The sequence below is a fragment of the Spea bombifrons genome, chromosome 6 (assembly GCF_027358695.1).
Source record: "Spea bombifrons isolate aSpeBom1 chromosome 6, aSpeBom1.2.pri, whole genome shotgun sequence".
Taxonomy (NCBI): Eukaryota; Metazoa; Chordata; class Amphibia; order Anura; family Pelobatidae; genus Spea; species Spea bombifrons.
The window spans coordinates 16,774,443-16,795,000 of record NC_071092.1 but is presented as its reverse complement, the minus strand read 5'-3'; the positions used below and the strand labels follow the sequence as shown (position 1 = coordinate 16,795,000).

Below are 20,558 nucleotides of genomic sequence, written 5' to 3'. Positions count from 1 at the left end.
TGTGCTATATGTATCTGTATATATGACAACATGTGTAGACATATACATTCCCATCCCTATATTCATCACTGCATTCCTATTCCCTGTATGTGAGCACTAGCATCTTTTTTTTCTTTGTCAATTTATCTTCAGCAGTGGGGTGGGCGTGTTAGGAGAAGGAAAAGGGGGGAGGGGAACAGAAGGGAACCATAGGACGATTCCCGAACCTTAATAAACCGGAAAGGGATATATAGTCCTGTGATGTCACTTGTAATATAACATGGTGCATAGTTATGAAGTCATACAGCTCCACAGGTATGGTTGTCAAGAAAGTAAAAAGCGGTAAGAAAAAAGATAACAAAAATGAAATAAATGCCACAGCAATCGCTGGCTGGTATACATGGGCATAAGTGTGTCTCAGTGGGGGTGACATGAACTATGCATGAAGGTGAGGGCCTGCTACACAGCAGAACCTCCACAGCCGGAAGTGTAACGTATCCAAGGGGCCCAAATTTCGCGGTATAAATGGTACTTTTTACCCAAGCTGAAGGTGAGTTCCTCCAGACTTCGGAGACGTTCAACCTCCACTATCCATTCCTTGACAGTAGGAGGCTCAGGATGTCTCCAGTGTCTGGGGATAAGTATCTTAGTGAGGTAGTAATGAAAATTTGTATTTTCGGAATGGTAGTGGTGTAAGGTGAAACAGGACGGTTTTAGGAGTGTAAGGTACATCGATAGAGGCAATCACTTTAACCATCTGTGTTATATTAGACCAGAAGGTCTCAATTTTCAGACATGGCCACCATATGTGGGCAGGAGTAGCGGGTGAGAAACCACAGCGCCAACATTTAGCCGACTGTACCGGGATCATTTTATGGAGTGTATCAGGTGTCAGGTGCCATCTACAGAGTATCTTAAAGTTCAGAAGGCGAATGTTAGAGTCAGTAGAGGAAGATGCCATCATGGATGCCGCCCTGTACCATTGCTGAGCAGGAATGTCACAGCTAAGGTCCCGTTCCCAAGCCCTCACATAAAAGGGGGGAGAGCGATATAAGGCTTTACGTATCAAGGCATGGAAGGTGAAAAATGGCCTAATGACCCTTTTGTGTTTTGTACATAGCCTTTCAAAAGATGTGTAATGGAGACCAGTGGTAGCGTGTTGGAGCATAGGTGTGACAAAGTGGTGAATCTGGTGATATAGAAAATCTATATTACTTGAGCTCTCTCTGTCTCCTAACAGGGAGGGCAGTGATTTCATGCCCTTATCGTCCATTACTATATGCAAGGAAACATAGGTAGCCTGGGGATCTCAGAGGGGGCCCAGGCCCTTTAATACCGGGAGGAAAGAGGGGGTTGTGGGAGATTGGGGTGAGTGGGGACATGTCCGTGGACCAATTCATGTCTAGTTTGTGTTTTCTCCACTGCAGCAGTGTTGCTGTAATAGTGGGATGATCGGCTAACCCCAGAGTAGCCAGCAAGGCAGATTGCCAAGGGAGGGACTGCCTGGGAACTGTGGAAAAGGAATCCTCTATATCTAGCCATTGTTTACAAACATCAGACCTAGTCCAGTGGTACAATCTAGTAAGCATATTGGCCATATGGTAACACCGCAAGTCAGGTAGGTTTAAACCCCCCCATTCACAGAGGACGGGTCAACAGATCATAACGGACCCTTGGGCGTTTATGAGCCCATATGAATTTCGTAAAGGCTGTACGAACATCGTCAAAGAAGGCAGGGGGAATATGTATAGGTAGTGTCTGCAGTAGATAAAGTAAACGTGGGCGTATATTCATTTTGATGATATGTATTCTGCCAATCAAATTAAAATGTGGCAGGTTCCATTTCATGAGATCGGCCTTAATTGAAGAAAGTAAGGGAGGAAAGTTTAGATCAAAGAGGGATTGTGTAGTGGCAGATAGTTTGATACCCAAGTATTTCACTGAAGCGTGGGCCCAGGCAAATGGGTATAGGGATTGGATCTGGGACACCTCACCCCCCGACACCGACAAATTAAGAAGCTCTGTTTTCTCCAGGTTGACCTTAAAACCCAAGAGAGCATAATCATGGAGTTCCTGCATGAGATGAGGTAAAGATTGAAGTGGTCAAGATATTGAGAATAAAAGGTCGTCAGCAAAGGCCGACGTCTTATATTCGGAGTGTCGCAATTTAAATCCCATAATGGCATAATTGGTGCGGATAGCTTGAAGTATAGGTTCGAGTGTCAAAGCAAAGGGGAAAGGGGGCACCCCTGCCGTGTTCCATTTCTAATGGGAAAGGATTGAGAACGTTCTCCATTAACCACTATCCTAGTGGTGGGGGTCGAGTAGAGTGCCTGTATCCATGTCTGCCAGCATGACCCGAAGCCCATGGCCCCCATATCTCCGAATAGGAAGGACCAGCCCACCCTGTCGAACGCCTTTTCAGCGTCATCAACAGCCATCAACAGAGACGGGTCTTTCAAAGAGTGGGAAGCATGGATGAGGTTAATGATTTTAGTGGTGGTATCTTTGGCTTCCCTAGCAGGAAGAAAACCTGATTGATCAGGGTGGACCAGTCCCCCCAGAAGAGGCCGAAGGCGCAGGGCCAGGATCTTGGTGAATATTTTTAGATCTACATTAATAAGCGATATGGGTCGATAGTTTTCGCATAGTAGTGGGTCCCTGCCAGGTTTGGGGATGACCGTAATTGCGGCCTCGGTAAGAGATTGTGGTGTAGTGGGGTGGAGGCGTATGGAGTTATAAGCCAACAAGAAGTGTGGGGCCAAGTCCTGCACAAATTGTTTATAATATTTGGCCGTCAAGCCGTCGGGGCCCGGGCTCTTCCCCAGTGGGGTGGATTTGAGTGCAGCATAAAATTTGTTTGGGGAGATAGGGGAGTCAAGGTGTTGTCTCACATTCAGCAGGATGGTAGAGTGTATGTGTCTCTCTAAATATATTTTGATATCGTGCATGTGTTGTGGCGGAGTTGGGGAGGGCCATATATTATAGAGGTTCTGATAATACTTATAGAAGACCCGAGCAATGTCAGGCGTAGAATGTTTAAGAGAGCCATCATGGGCCCTGATCTTCGCTATGTATGATGATTGCCGTTGCGCCTTAAGAGCCTTGGCCAATAGTTTACCACTCTTGTTGCCATGTAAGTAGTAAGTGTGTTTAGTAAGTAACATGTTGCGCTTAGCTCGGTCAGAGAGCAATAGTCAGTGTGTGCGGCCGTCAGTAATTTGTAGTGATCAATAGAGTGAGAATGTTTGTGGTCGCGTTCAAGTGCAGCAACTCGTTCAGCCAATTCTTTGAGTTGCTTCGGCCTATGTTTCATGAGTTGCAAGGTAAGTTGAATCAAACGCCCGCGCACAACGGCCTTATGGGCTTCCCAACAGGTCATGGGGATTTTCGTTAGTGTGGAAGTAATAGCCTAATTCCTCAGATACTTTAGTTACAACATTAGCGTCATTCAATAAGTTGTTGTCAAGTCTCCAATGTCTCGGAGGCCGAGGTAGTGCGGACATATTTACAGTAATGAATATAGAGGTGTGGTCTGACCATGTGATACTGCCAATCTCAGCCCTGGCCAGCATAGGTAGAACATAATGTGAAAGGAATAACATATCTATGTGTGAATAGGTATGTCGGGAGACTGAGAAAAAGATGTAGTCGATATCCGTCGGGTGCAAGATGCGCCAACAATCAGTTAACTGTGCTTTATGTAGGAGGTCCGTTGCTCGGATAGTAAGGGAGGATGGTTGGCATGTCACGGCCCGAGCGGCAGTATAGTGTGTGTCTAATGTAAAGTTGCAATCACCGCCAAATATTAAGTGACCCTATGCGAAGGTATCGCAAATCCTAAGTATTTTAGCCAGTGCATAACATTGTGAGCGATTGGGTAAGTATACATTAATTACATAAATAAGTGTCCCCGATTTTCCCCTTCAAAAAGATATATCGGCCACCCGCATCAGATCTGCGGTCAAGATACGTAAATGGGAGAGCCGCCCGTAGCAAAATAGCCACCCCACGAGACTTACTTGCGGCAAAGTACCCTACAGGGTAGTAACGATTACGAAGTGATGGGGCACTTCCTTCTTTGAAGTGGGTTTCTTGAAAAAATATAATGTCCGCTTTTTGATGGTGTGCTTCCTGTAGGGTCATAGTCAGCCTCTCAGGGATGTTGAGTCCCCGCACATTAAGAGACATTAATTTAGAGTTGGCCATTTATGGAAAGGAGTTGTGTAATGGTGGCATTTAATACCGCTCGGTGAAAAACCATACCATGGTGCGTCACAGGAGATAAGCATATGAACCGAAACAGAAATCGCAGTGGCGGCTGCCGGAATCAACGCATAATCCCAAGCAGCAGCAGGTAGTGGAGTGCATACACTGCTGAGGGGGTGATCTAACAGGCGTATCTGTAAACATCTCGTCCTCAAAAATCACACATTTAAAAAGGACCTGAGATTGATGAGTGCATAGGTATAGAACCCCTTAGTGTGTAGGACCAGAGGAGTCATTCTATGTTATAAAGTAACGCGTTATAGCATAAATGTGGCATAGATGACTCTCTCTGATATATCTTAATAACAGTAGAGAGAGAGAGCTATAGTTGTAAACAAGAAGAAACGTGTGAGTATCATGGTAAGGAACGCAAAAGTCCGTATAGTAAAACAGAAAAAGTAAATAAAGTCATATTACTGTACACATGCAGCCGGGTGGTAGAGCCGACGTCCAGTTGGCATGGTGCGTAGCCTTGTCCTCACAGGTGTGGAAACTTACTATCTTCAAGTGTTCTTGGTCTGTGAGGGACATGCAGCTGAAGAGGCGATTTTCGCTTGCGTTGTGTCGTCTGCCAGCGGTGTCTCTAGGGCTGCGGCTGGAAAGGTGGTCGTTGTGGGAGATCTGTCCAATCCGTTATAGGTATATCTGGGAGGCCAAGTGCTTCAGTAAAAGCCGGAACATCTTGTGCCTTAGTAACCACATAAGTGCGTTGATAGTGGAGCACCGTGAGTGAGAATGGGAAGCTCCAACGATATTTAAGGTTGCATTCCCTCAGCTCATCCGTTAAGGGTTTAAGTCCTGATAGATACGTGCATCAACTCCTGTGAGTGCTTGGATGCCAGCATTACGGGAGGCTCTAAGGATCGCCTCTTCGTCTGTAAAATAATGCAGATTATGTCCCTGGGTGATGACTGGCCACTAGGTCTCGGGCGCAGAGCCCTATGAATCCTGTCGAACAGCAGCGGTGTAGAGGGGTCACGTCCCATTATAGCATTGAAATAATCAGCAATGAGTTTAGGAAGGTCTTCAGTCTCCGCTTCCGGGTATCCCCGTATGCGCAAGTTAATTGCGCCTATTTCGATTGTCTAGATCTTCTAAATGTTTATATTGAGCATGTACCTGTTCAGTAAGACGATCCATTCGATGATTTATGGTCTGCATCTGGACATACACCTGGTCCTTGTCAGATTCCAAGTCCGCTACTCGTTCTATCTGTGTAATGTCTGCCGTGAGTTTAGACAGCTTGGAGTGAAAGGTGGTTTCAAGCTTGGACATTATAGTCTCCATGTCAGCTTTAGAAGGTAAGAGTTTCAGTATGCGGCCGATTTGAGTCCCTGCGGCACCTTTGGGGTGCCCTTGTGGTCAGGCTCCTTCTTTTTATTGCCCATGTTCTCTCTCGGGGTTCAAATGCTTAAGTTAGCGGTATAGTGTGTGACGAGCGCCGTCAACACACAACCATCTGCCGCTGGTGCATAGCAACGCCCCCGGTTTCACTGTATTTGTGAGATGTGTCTGAACACATATCGGGGTGTTATGTAGGGATGCACCAATATATCGGTGGCCGAAATATATCGGCTGAAAAGGGCATTAATCGGCAAAATGCCGAAATAAAAATAAAACAGCCGAAAATAATCGTAAGCAGGGGCCAGGCTGCTTACCTGTGCATTGGTCACACAGTGTGCAAGCAGCATCTCTTGTACTGACCAGGAGAACAAGAACCCAGCAGAGTCACGTGAATGCACGTCACATGGCTTTGCTCTGTTCCTCCTTCCCCTAGGGGCAGGGCAAGAGAAGTTGCAGAGGGAAGAAGCCGGGCCCCTGCAGAAGTCTGCAAGTGTGAGACCTGCAGTTCAGGTAAGGGGTGGGGGAGGGTGAGCAAGTATGCATGGATAAATGTTTGTGAATGAGTGTGTGTGATAGCATGGATGTGTGATAGCATGGCATAGGGAGGCTATAATCACACTCCTATCATGCCCAGGTTCCAGCATGTACTGGCTGCCTTGATGATATGAGTGTGATTGCTGTTAGCAATGATATATATATATATATATATATGTTTATTAATATTGTTTGTCCAATTTTGGTGTGTTAACCACACTTTTATTAAAAATAAGGGTTTTTTTGTTTTTTGGTTTTTTAAAAAAAAAAAAAAAAAATCAGTTTTGGCCAAGTGTATGCTGAATTTTCCGTTTTAGTCCAGAATTTTCATTTCGGTGACTGTTGTGTGACATATACAAGGAGCTATAAATGTATACCTAAAGTACAACATGTGTGGGGAAAAATACACACAAAAAATACTATTGTAAACTTTCATAAAGGCTGGTGGTAGAATGAGTGCATGTAAAGAGTTAAAATACCAGCATTTTAAATACCTTGGGGTGTCTCGTTTTCAAAAATATATGGTTTTATTGGGCACATTGAATTGGCTAGGCTCAAGGATGTACCAAATAGGGCATGGGCAGTGGATCACCAAATGTCAAAGTTCAACATTGAAAAATGTGCATGCCCCAAATGCGGCCCTTTTGCCCTCAAACAGCGAGGGAAACCCATGCATGGGTAGTATCACCGTACTCAGGAGATGTTACTAATCACAAAGTGACAGTGACATATACCAGGACTTCTTAACTTATCCTTGAATAAAATGTGTATGGGAAAAAAAACGCAAAAAAAGACTATCAAAAAGTTTGACGTAGACTAAGTTCTTCAAAAGCGTTAAAATTCTAGCATTTGAAATACCCTGTGGTGTCTAGAATTCAAAAAAAAAATATGGTTCGATGGGGTAACTTGCATTGGCCAGCTTCAAAGATACCCGAAATGGCACATGGGGGGGAAGAATTACCGGATTTGGAAAAAATCGTTTTGAAATAGCAAAACGCTACTTGTACTTATTGCTCCATAGCGTGCAGAAAAAAGCAAAAAAACATTAAAACATTGGGTATTTCTAAACTCAGGACAAATAGTAGAATCTAGTAGTAGTAGTAGTAGAATTTAGTAGGTTTTTCATTAGATTTTTTGGGTAAGTCAGTTTTTTTTTATCTTATTTTATGTTTTTTATTTATGGGAAATTAGATAATATGATCAAAACTGATATCTGAAGAAAGCCCTTCTTGTCCTGAAAAAAACTTGCATTGGCCAGCTTTAAAGATACCCAAAACAGCACATGGGGGAAAAATTACCAGATTTGGAAAAAATGGTTTTGAAATAGCAAAACGCTACTTGTACTTATTGCCCCATAAAGTAAGCAAAAAAACATAAAAACATTGGGTAATTCTAAACTCGGGACAAATAGTAGAATCTAGGTTTTTTCATTAGCTTGTATAGATGAGTAAAATATTTTTCAAGTAAAAGTCAGAAAAGTCCTTTTTTTTCTCCTCAGTTTTTCACCATACTTTATACTTTTTTTATAGTAAATCTCCAAAATAATGCAATCTAAAGAAAGCCCTTCTTGTCCTGAAAAAAACAATGCATAACTTGTGTGGGTTTAGTAAACGAGAACGAAGAAAATTTACAGCTAAACATTTGAGCACCGCAGAAATGTTAATTCAGCCATTCTCATGATTGGGTTAAGTCAAGATATGCTATTATATAAAATCAAGAACGGTGGCATACATTTCCCCGATATTAAAATTATTTATCAAGCCAACATTGTCATCCACATCGCAAGAAAACAATGCAATAATTAAATAAAGCAAAACAAAAACTACTACTACAAACTGGAGGAACAATACATGGGATCAATCTCCCCAGACCAACTAACATGGCCTACGACACCTTATAACAAACACAGATCACTTGACTTACTAACCCTATCCCAGTGTTCAACATCTTGGACTCAAATTAAGAAAGAAATAGGATTAGAGAACAAGATCCTGATTTTTTTTTTTTCATTTATAATATTTTATTTAGTAATTAAATAAGTATAACATTTATAATTCATACATTTATCATAATTTACATATTTCAATTTAAAACATACATCAAATTATACATTTTTGATATAATTAAATATTCATATTGTATCCTTTATATGAAACTCTCAGTAGCCATCTTCACCTGGCTGCTGCATTCTTTATCATTCATCTCATACATCCACATAATCTTTTCTCGGGAGAGACAATTGCACTGGGCCTAAAATTATTTATATATATGTCATCATTATACATCTATTGTACATACAGGGTATCTTAAATTATTGAATTTACTCTTCCCCCAGACCTAATTCCCATCTCTTAAATACAATGTCCATGGTTCCCATATTTTAACAAACTTTTTAATATTGTTTTGTTTCTGAAAGTATCCTTTCTCCATTCTATATTGGAATTGGATTTGGTCAATAACGTTCTTCCATTCACTCGGGCCTTGTTTTTTCCAATCCCTAGCTATACAGATTTTCACCGCTAGTAGAACATGGGTAACCAAATTCCTCTGAGAGACTTGTAAGTCCTGGAAGCCCATATGAAAAAGGAACATCCACGGTTCCAGTTTTCTCTGAGAATGTAACATTATATTTAGTAGTATCTCAATCTTTTCTTTATAGTTATAAAGATATGGGCAATCCCACCATATATGTAAAAAAGTCCCCAAAGAGGAAGAACAACGCCAACATCTATCCGAATTTGAATGATTAATTTTTTTTAACTTAGTCGGAACTAAATACCATCTATGAAGAATTTTAATGTATACCTCTATTAAATTAGATGAGTGAACATTTTTTTTGATTATCTGTAGAGGTTGTCGCCATTGACTTAACTCAAATTCTTTATTTAGTTCTCGTTCCCATCTCTCAATAGTAGGATCTTTTTTATCAATAATCATTTTCTGAATTAAGTTATCATTATTTGTTTTCGTTTTTTGCGTAATGCTAACCATTGATCAATGTCTGGATGGTTTATTATTCTCATCTGTTTCATAAAGTTTTTGATCCTTAAATAAGTGTATAATTCCGAAGATGGAAGCGAGAATTGTTCCACTATTTCAGCAAATGGAATTATATTGTCCTGATTCAGAATATTTTCCAATCTAAGTATCCCATTACTTTTCCATTTTCTCAAGTCTATATCTTTTACGTAGTAATTTATCAAATCCAAGGGAAATGAGGTTAGCAATGCCTTGTCTATTTTAGCTTTCCGTTTAAATCTATCCACAGTTTTTAGTGTGTCTTGTATAATAGGATTCCAAATATATTTATCTTTTAGTCTAGAAAAATCAACCCAAAAGAGAGGGTATAATTCCGTATTCGCCACATAAGACTCTTCAATTTGCAACCATAATGGATGACATTTGACTTCTTATCCCATGCTAGAAAATGTGAGAGCATTGATACTTCATAAAGATCATTTATACAAGGATACGAAATGCCACCTCTTATACTTTTTTTCATTAATATATTACGTGCTATCCTAGGTTTTATTCTAGCCCAAATAAATGAGTCTGTTAGATTGAAGCTTTCTTACAATACTCTGATGTATCCTCATCGGAATTACGCGGAAGTAGTACAATATTTTTGGGAGTAAATAGCCATTAATAAGATTTATGCGGCCAAGCCACGATATCTCAAGGTTTCTCCAGGCTATCATCAAATCTTTAGTTTTATCTATTAAATTCGCATAATTCCAATCTATTAAAGAAGTCAAATCACTTTTAATTTTAATTCCTAGATAATCTATTACCTCGGATTCTAAATTGAATTTATAAAGGGACATAAGTTCCTTTCTTTCTCTCTCAGACATAGACATTGTAATTATCTGCGTTTTTCCTAAATTAATTTTATAGTTCGATATTAAGCTATATTGGTCTATCATTTTAAATAAAGCAGGAATAGAAACTAAAGGATTTGATAATGTAAGAAGTACGTCATCCGCGTAAAGAGAGATTTTGTAAGGAACAGAGTTTATTTCTACCCCTGCTATTTCTGGGGTTTGTCTAATTGCTTCTGCAAGAGGCTCAATACTAAGCACATACAGTAGGGGAGCCAATGGGCATCCCTGACGTGTGCCATTTTTTATAGGGAACCAATCAGAATCTAGCATTCGTCCCATTACTTTAGCTGTTGGATTAGAGTATAATATCATAATGTAATCCTTAAATATACCTTTAATACCGAAGTTTGATAAGACTGCGTCTAAGTCGAATGCTTTTTCTGCATCGAGTGATATTATTGCAGATTTAATTTGATCATTGTTAACTTTATGAATTATATTCAAAATTTTGCGAGAGTTATCGGCTGCGGTTCTTCCTTCCACAAACCCAGTTTGATCTTTGTGTACAATAGAGGGAATAATATACTTTAATCTTTGGGCTAAGATACTCGAGTATAATTTAGTATCTAAGTTTATCAGTGAGATAGGTCTATAGTTTGAGGTTAAGCTCGGATCCTTGCCCTCTTTTAGGATTGGTAATATGGTTGCTTGTAAAGTTTCTGTTGGAAGATGTTCCAGTAAAGGTAAAGAAATAAATAATCTCAAAATTATTGGGGCTAAAATTTCTTTAAAGGAAGTATAAAAAAGAGATGAAAACCCATCTGGGCCTGGGGCCTTTCCTGGTTTTAGGTTGTCAATAGCTTTCTTAACTTCACATATACTAATGGGATTGTTTAAATTCTCAGCTTGTAATTCAGAGATCTTTGGGAGATTCAATTTTTGTAAAAATTGATCTATCTTTTCCGAGGAGTTACAAACCTCTGTAATATTATAAAGTGATTTGTAATAATTAGCAAAGGCGTTTGAAATTTCCCTAGGGGAAAGATAGTGTTTATCTCCTACTATGATCTTTTTAATAGTATCTGCTTTACGTTTTGATTTTAACTTATTAGATAACATTTTCCCAATTTTATTACTAGAGCAATACCATCTTTGTTTTAGATATAACAATTTCCCATTAATAATATCCAATTCTTTATCGACTATTTCTTTCCTTATTTGTTTTATCTCCTGCATTTGAATTGAATCTTGACTAATTTTATTAGCTTTCTCTAATTTTGCTAAGTTTATATGTAATTCTGATAGGGAAGCACCTCTTAGTCTTTTTTCTCTAGCTCCTATCTTTATGAGAACACCTCTCATAAATGCTTTAAATGTATTCCATAAGGTAACATCTGAGATCTCCCCATTATCATTAATCGCTAAAAATTCTTTAGCCTCTGCAGTTAGTTCCTGTAGATTTTTAGAATTCATCAGTAATGATTCATTTAATCTCCATTTATATCTTAATTTATATTCCATATTGTTGTTAACTTCCAAAAATTGGGGAGCGTGGTCCGACCAAGTAATATTCCCTATTTTAGAGTTTCTCACTATATTCAGAGTATTAGCTCGTCAAAAAATAATCTATTCGAGAGTATGATTGATGAACATTTGAATAGAAAGTATACTCTCTTTCTATTGGATGATATACTCTCCAACAGTCATAAAGTGAGTTCTTTAAAAGAAAGTCTTGAAACCCTTGATAATAACCGGATCGAGCTTTCTCGGAATGAGTACGGTCAATCTTAGGGTTCTGAACCACGTTAAAATCTCCTCCCATAAGTAAGTTACCTATTTGAAATGTATCTATTTTTGTTATTAAAGAATCAAAGAAACTAGAAGAGGCCCCATTGGGTGCATAAACATTGACTAAGGTATATGGTATATCATTAATTTTCACAACCATAATAAGAAAGCGACCATTAATATCTGCTTCTACATGTATAAATTCAACTTTAAGTTTATTCGAAAAAATTATTGCTACCCCTCTCTTTTTTTTCAGACCTTGCATATTAGCCAAATATATATGTGGATAATTTTTAAATTTCCATAAAGAACTGCTTTTCTCAATCCAATGCGTTTCCTGTATATAAGCAATGTCTATATTGTTGTCCTGTAACATTTTATATAGATGCCCTCTCTTCTGTGGGGAATTTAAGCCCTGTACGTTTAATGTAAGCGATTTAAGAGACATTTTTACCATAAACAAGATATATAGCCCTAGTTAAATTGAATCTCCCATAAACTTCTTTCACACTCATCATGCAATCAATTAAACACTCCATCAGGGTTGTCCCCAGAAAAAACTGATATGGCTAACCCTAATAAACCTGTAGGCACCACCACAGGAGCTTAATAGAGTAGGGAGAGGGAGGTTAACATTAATTAATATCGCCGGAGAAAAAAAAACAAAAAAAAAAAAAAAACAAGTGATTATATTAAGAGATAAATTAAAATATCTATATCTCATTAGTGAATTTTGTCAGCTACATACATAAATATGCCTATATGTCTATCATCTACAAATTCCCTGATCGTTTGTTGCTATCAAATTTAGCTCTTGACGTGTGTATCTTGTATAAATAAATAAGTGTGTGCATTACTATTAGTATTATTATTATACGTGTATATGTGTATAACAAAAAACATTGTAAGTGTTAAAAAAAAAAAAAAAAAAGTGAAAATATATTAAAAGGTGAATAAGTGGAAAACATATACAAATTATTATTAATAGTTCCCCTAACTATTATATCGTGTGTAGGGAAGTATGTGTGCTTATAGATATAATTATCATTGAACTGTGTAGGCCTCATCTTCAGACTGCTACTATCAAGTTTAGCAGCTCTTAATATGTGTCTTAAATATATAAAGTGTGTATCTTACTGTTATAGTGAAGTGAAATTAATATTGTATTACGTGTGCGATAAAGTTAATAGGTGTTAAAAAAAATAAATAAATAAATTCATTCATTCATTTCACAACTATTGTGTTCCATCTGGTATCAGTCCCCAAACAGTCATTTTATCCTTGGCTGAAGCCTTATCCTTAAACTGGTATACATTTCCTTTATATGTTATAATTAAAGCGGTGGGAAATCCCCATCTATAGTTCACGTTCTTAGATCTTAAGATCTGGGTAAGATCCTGAAAAGTTCTCCTCGCTGATCTTGTGGACTGGGAAAGATCTGGAAAAACTTGTATATCCTTGTATAGATCCAATTTTATTTTTGATTTTTTCAATTCTTGCATTATTGTGTTTTTAGTGTGATATAAGGAAAATCTCACAATAACATCAGGCGGGTATATAGTGTTCGGTATTTTCCGTAACCTATAATGTCGTTCAAAGGGGTATATACCCAGATCTTGAGGTGGAATAATAGATGAAAAAAAGTCCTTAAGAAATTGTTCCAAGGAATGAGTCTGCACTGATTCGGGTATACCTCTTACTCTAAGGTTCTTTCTGCGAAAGCGATCTTGTATACTTATAATATTTGCCTCCAGATCTTTCACTTTGTTCTCTGGTGTGGCATTAGCGAATTGTAAATTCTTGTTTTCCTCCTGCATATTTGTAATAACAATATCCTGTTTGGATAAGGTTTCTGATATATGTTGAACTTCAGATCTGATCTGGATCATATTGTCATCTATATCTTGTTTAATTTTTTTGTAATATTGTTCCATTAAATCTTTTATGAACTCCTGAGTAATTTCTTGTTGTGACGAACTTAAGGGACGAGTAAGGAATTCTGTCTGGGCTGCTTCCAGATTTCTGGTCGGAGTTGATTCTCTATAAGTACTCTGGTGAGGTCTATTAGAGTCTATTTGAGAAGACCCCAGTTTGGGAGATGAAAAAATACTCATTGATTTATTCTTATCCTTTTCTTTATCTTTTTTAGGAGGCATTTTGTCTCATAGTATTATTTGAAATAACAGAATAATTTAGTCCTTCCCAGAACCAAGAAGTAACATACGGTTGTAAGGATTTGTATATTTCTTGCGTTATAACACAATCATAGCTCATAATATTGTATAGTAATAGATTGGTAGATATAGAACAAAGAATATATTTTATATATGTATTAATAAATAAATATTTTCATGGTCTCACCGCTTTTTGCTTCATCCAAGTCTTCATTAAATAACAATATCTTGAGAAGAAATTATCTTAATTGTCCAGACGGAACTTAATTATTTATTTCTCGGCCTTAAAACAAAACTTAGTCCAGACCTTCATGTATCTTATATTTCTTTAAATCGACCGGGTTGGCCTCCAATGGTGTCCAGCCAGAAGCATACGCTGGGTCAGTTCCTCCACGCGGGGTCCTTGCTTGTTCCAGGGCCTGGCCGTGCAGGCCACAGTAATCAAAACAGCCGGGACATCTGTGCCGGCGATTTTTGTCTGCGGCAGCCAAGCCTTTCTGATCTCCTGCGCCTCGGGAGCACCACAGGCCCCCGGACCAGACCAGGCAGCCCCAAACAGGAGCGACAAGCCCCACCAAACTCCGGCACTAGTCGCAGCCCCGCAGGATCAAAGCCACGCGGGCGAAAGCGCCACCGGCAGAACGATGCTCCGGCAACCCGATGCTCCGCCTCCACGACGGACCAAAGAGCCAGCAGCGCGGCACGGAACAGCCAGCAGCACGGAGACAAGCCGGAGGGAAGCCGCACCCCGCCGCCGAGAGACGCCGGAACCACAGCCGCCGAGGTGAGTCCTCTCGCCGGTCCGGAAGCAAAGACCCGGTCACAAATCGCGGTCGGGTCGGTCGGGTTGTCTCACTCCCCCTCCTCTACTCATGTCCGAGGCGCTCCAACCGATACTGGAAGCATCCATGGAAAGAGTTATCCAATTGCGAGGACGAAAAGAAAGGCCTTTTGAAAGATGAAAAGAGGTCCTCCACCAGGAAAGTTGGGATAAGACCTGACTCGAGATGGCTATGTCCCGGTCTAGGTCGTCCTCTCGCCTGGACCAACCCTGAAGAATATCCCACTGAAGGGGACGTAGTTGAGATGTTGCCCACCTGACTGCTGGGATGGAGGCTGTCAGTAGACCTAAGACGCTCATGGCCTTCCTGATAGAGCAAGTCGGATGTAATTGAAGCGATCTGACCTCTCCTGATCTTTTCAGAAGGAAGAAATATACGTTGGGAAATCGAATCCACCTCTAGGCCTAGGAATTGGATCCTGGTGGCAGGTCTGAGGTTGGATTTGCTGCGGTTGATAATCCAGCCGTGCACTTCCAGCAATCGCATTGTGGTGACTAGAACCACCCGGAGGTCCCTTGAAGATTCGGCCTTGATGAGCCAGTCGGCCAGGTAAGGAACAATGGAAATCCCTTTTTCTCTTAGAGAAGCCGTCAAGGGACACAAAATCTTTGGGAAGATCCTTGGGGCAGACGACAGACCGAACGGAAGGGCCTTGAACTGGAAATTAATTTTTCCTTTTATACGGGTTGCAAACTTGAGAAACTTTCTGGAATCTCCACAATTGGGACGGGAAGGTCAGCGTCCTTGAGGTCCAAAGTAGCCATGACGTCTCCCTTCTGAAGAAGGTGGGTGACTGAAGAAATTTTCTCCATACGAAAGTGGCGATACTGGATGCAGCTGTTGACTCTTTTTAGAACCAAAACGGGTCGAAAGGATCCGTCCGGCTTTGGGACTAGAAACAGTCTGGAATAGACTCCTTGGAAGCGTTGAGAAATCTGAACTCTCTCTATAAACCCTTTTGATAGGAGAGATAGGCTCGCCAAATGTAGAGCTACATTTTTCACCGAAGGATATGAAGAGAAGGATATGAAGAGATCAGGAACTGACTTCTGGGAAGGGAGAAGAAACCGATCCTGTACCCCTCTGAAACGATTTTCCGAATCCAACTGTTGTGTGTAGTCTGTTCCCAAATATGCTTGAACTGCTGCAGCCTTCTTCCCACTTTGTCAGAACTTTCTTTTCGACGTAGAAATTCCGAAAATTCTGCGATTTGGAAGACGTCTGGAAAGGCCTGGTTGTCTTGTACGGATATCTCCTATTCCATCTAGGACGTCTATCCTGAGGAAGAGCCCTCTTGGTCTTCGACATTTGTTTGATTAAATCTCCCAATGGTGCTCCGAACAATTTACTCCCCTCAAAAGGTAAGTCACATAGAGATGCTTTGGAGGCTGAATCCGCCGTCCAGGATCTCAACCATAAGGCTCTACGAGTCACAGACGGTAATACCCATACATAGTCCTGCAGCAGCTGGAGGGCCGCAGTTTGAGAACCCCTGCTCTAGACACTGCTGTACTGGCCACTGCCGCTCAGCAGCAAGAAGTCTCGACTCTTCTATCCATTGAGTCCTTCAGACCTGAGACACCTCCAATGGGAATGGTCGTCTTTTTCGACAGCTGGGCTATGTGGACATCCACCTTGGGGGGTTCATCCCAATGCTCTTCACTTTGAAGCCGGAATAGATGCTTAAAATGCCTGGAGAGAAAAAGCCCTCTTCCCTGGGTATTTCCATTCTCTTTCCATTAGCTGTCTTAACTTGGGAAGTATAAGAAAACCCTTGATTTTATCCAGCTCTTTGTCTGATAACATGCGAGTCACCTCCTTAGTGAATCTGCGAAGCTCCTGGGGAGGAAAAACCGCTTCGTCCTCAGAACTGAACGAGGTAGAGGAGTACGAAGATTGCAAAATTACTCCTGGTGAGAGATCTGATCTGGAGGAAGACCGGGATCTCCTGCGTTTACGGGCAGATTTACCCGGAACCCTCGACTGAGCTTGAGCCGCAGAGACCTGGATGCTAGGTTTTCCTGAAACCATCCCAGGAAGGATTGCAAGTCCTTTTGTTTGTCTTTAGTGAGTTGCTCTGCCCAGCAGGCATTACACATCTTTTTTCTGCATCCATCTGGCAGAGGAGTAGCACACTCAGAGCAAGCCACATGCTTTGATTTAAAAGTGGACTTCTAGGAATGGGAGCAGATTTCTTGTCTGTATATCCAGGTGAAACCGGACTAGACATCTGGTTAAAGACAAAATACAAGCGTAAATAAAAATATATAATTTTTCTTTTTTTTTTTTTCTTCTTCTTATATATCTTCTGGAGGAAGAGAATATTGAAGGAAAAGATAAAATAATCTTACCTCCAAATCCTCAGAACCGTGTGGGGGGCTGGTGACACGGTATCCTGTGCTGAGAAATGCCCATGCAGACAGACAGGAACGAAAAACAACCTTATAGGTTTGAATTTGGTGCCCTCCAGAAGATCCGATTTGCGCATGCTCAGTAGCGCGATCGGATCTTCGGTGGAACGCAACGCCACCCGGGCGTGTGTTCCACCTACTGCGCATGCTCCTCTTCCAGCCGTGAAGAAAAGAAACTCCAACACAACCCTCCGAAACGTCCATTGCTACGGAGGGGACCTCGTTCTGCTCACCACCGGGGGAGCAATCGGAGGCTGCAAACCCCCAGGCAACAACCCGTGTGCCTCACCAGACTTCTGATCTTCGGGGAAAATTCCCCAGCACAGCATCAAGTCCGTCCCTGTACGGGACAAGAAGAAAACTGGGGCTGTTCAGGGGAAGCCGGGTTTTATGGGTAAGTAGGAGGAGTTCTCTGTGACTTAACCCTTTCTATTCTTTTAAGCATCTTGTCCACAGGAGAGAACACTACCCAGTCGTACTGCCACTGTATGACAGGAAAATTATATCTAAACACAAGCACCGCAAAAGTGTTAAAAGAGCCTCTGTCCCAAAGGGTACAAAAGGTAAAAAACAGCCTTGTCCTTAAGAGGTTAAATAAAGTCCACCTGTGTGCAATATAAGTGCCACATGATCTCTGTATATATACACACCTGTTCTGAAAGGCCCGAGAGTCTGCAACACTACAGAGCAAGGAGCTCTCCAAATTCTGAAGGAGCTCTAAAGCTCTGCAGCGGAGTTTGGAGTATCTCTCCATAGGACCTCTTTAAGCCGTACACGCCACAGAGCTAGGCTTTACAGAAGAGTGGCCAGAATATAAGCCGTTGCTTAAAGAAAAAAGTAAACAAGTTTGCTGTTCATCCAACCTCAAATAGAGGTCTATAAGACTAAGATCCAGATCCCCGCAGCGCTGAAGGGAATGTGGATCCTCCTCTCTGGCAGAAGATGAATGTTTGCGTGATGCACACAGACAACCTCTGCTGTTGCTCTGCACTTCCGGGGAATCTATGACGGAGTGCCAGCGTGACATGACCTTTCGGCGCTCCGTCATAGAAGCCATGGCGGAAGTGCCAGGCAGCAGCAGAGGTGGTCTAGGTGCATCGCGCAGATGTCCACTAGCTGCCCCAAGAGACACCAGGGAGTCTGGAGCACAGGGGGCAAGTCTGTGAATTAATATTTACTAATAAAACAGTTTTCTGATTGGGTATTCTTATATTCAGGCTTTTTCTTTTTTTCCTAAATTATATTCAAATTTTGTGGGGTGGTCTTATAATCGAGCAAATGCAGTAATTGTATCTGAAGAAAGCCCATATTGTCCTAAGAAAATATAACTTGTGTGGGTACAGTAAATGAAAAAGAAAACCACAGCAGAAATGTTACAACAGCCATTGTCACAAAGAGTGCAAAATTTAAAAAAACAAACAGTCACAATCCACTCACTAAGGGATTAGGAAGGTAGATTATGTCGAATTATTTCTTAATGTACTTAAAATGTATGTTGTTTTTTTTTTTTCTTTTTTAGATTCCAATGGGTTGCACCGATTGTGCCCTTCCAATGATTTGGGCACTGAATACCAACACGTTGGTGGATGTCTTTATAGTATTCACTGATTGTGAAACCAACATTGAGAATGTTCACCCAGCGACAGCTTTGAGGCAATACAGAGAGGTAAATAATGTTCTATGCTATAGTGATATAGCTTCCGTTGGTATTTGGACCAACTTTTAAAAGTTTCTGTTGATTAGCATTGAACTTATATATCTGTTTTTGTTCCTTTCTTAGAAAACTGGCATTCACGCTAAACTGATAGTCTGTGGATTGACATCCAATGGATTTACAATCGCTGATCCAGATGATAGAGGGATGCTAGATATCTGTGGTTTTGATACTGCAGCACTCAATGTGATTCGAAACTTTGTCCTTGATTTTATTTAATCCACCAAAGAAGTGCAATACAGCTACGAAGCACTTAATATCGTAGTATTGTTTAATACTAATATTTGGAAAGCTTCAGAGCAACTCAAGCTAGAAAGGCTACCGTGATAGCCTTTGTTAAACATTTCATAGTATGTGGGGATATTTTCTTACAAAATTAAAGTCTTGCTTTGCAGTTTGACCCATTGTTGCTTTACTAGATTTGAAGTTTTTACCACTGTAGCCAGGTATTTTTACACACCTTTTCCTAAAAAATAGATGTATTCACATTGCGAAATAAGCAAGGCTAGATGTTGTCTAATACAATGTTTATATTGATATACTGGTAAAACACCACTCTTCTCTTCAGTGGGACATCTTTTAATAGAGCAAATAAAGTGGCTAAGTTGAAAAAGATGGAGCAATTGTTTTCGAAACCAAATGAATTGTCCCGGTGATTGCTGCATATTTTCTCCTAAACGTCCTGTGTGTATTATGTAAGTTATCATAACGTAGGACACCACATTTTTACAGTATATAAAAATAACTTAGCAGCAGTATGCAATCCTAGAAGCAAAACATACTAATTTGCATACCAAACTTAGAATAACCATAGTGAAAAAAAATATGGCTTCAGTGTGTATTTCAGCATTATTAACCCCTTCAATCCCAGGGGTGTTTGGTACCTGAAGTTCCAGAGCAATTCCTCCAATCAGCCATTTATGAACAATTTTGGAATTTTGGTACCTACCTGATGAGTGGCACCCAGGACTGACTACCCCTTCAACTGAAGTACATCACTGTACATATGAATAATTTATAATATGTACATGTATTTCTTAATATTTATAAACAATTTTGTAACAATGTCTTGTGGCTCTGAAAAATCTGAAGTCTATCTTTTTGGGGCCCTAGGTGCTTGATCTTGATCATAAGAAAATTTAGGGAAAGATAGCTTCTTTGGTTTCTGTAGGCAAGACTTTCACAGCACATAACATCATGACATTTTGCCCTGCATAGATTCCACAGTTCAAAAATGCTATAATTGGAGTCATTGAATTACAAAGTTTGTGTATGATTAAAAGGTTAGTCATAACTGCAAAGTTAGAATCTTGACCTAAAACAAATAAACAAAAAGTATGATGTACTCCTAACATAGACTTTCATTGTTTTTTTAAAATATCCCTCTGATGCTGAAAACTTATCCCTCTAAGACCCCTTAGTAGGTCACTGTTTTAGTCTGCCTTTCCATATATGTACTATTTTTGGGACTCTTCAGCTACCTATCGGTCTGATGTTTCTTTACAGTTAAGGACATGTAGTGTCTATGAATATTATGAACATCCATTTAGCGTTTTTGCCATATTGATTTTTCCTATTTATCTGCTCAATCTCAGTACAAAGCCCCCAAATCGAGACAGATCTCTCAAAGACAATGGAGATGGTGCTGGGTTATTTGATCATTGTGATTGCAAAACAAAACT

The 20,558-nt window shown here is 40.3% G+C and overlaps 1 protein-coding gene across 2 annotated transcripts in view; it reads left to right on the top strand.

Annotated features, from left to right (window-relative positions):
* RO60 (Ro60, Y RNA binding protein) overlaps positions 1 to 19,489 on the top strand; it is a 119,559-nt gene extending 100,070 nt beyond the window's left edge. For both annotated transcript variants that reach the window (XM_053468631.1, XM_053468630.1), the window contains 2 exons: positions 18,682 to 18,828; positions 18,943 to 19,489. In XM_053468631.1, the coding sequence (XP_053324606.1) occupies positions 18,682 to 18,828; positions 18,943 to 19,095 (300 nt within the window). In that variant the 3' untranslated portion in view covers positions 19,096 to 19,489. The remainder of the gene's footprint in view (positions 1 to 18,681; positions 18,829 to 18,942) is intronic.
* The last annotated feature ends 1,069 nt before the right edge of the window (positions 19,490 to 20,558 follow it).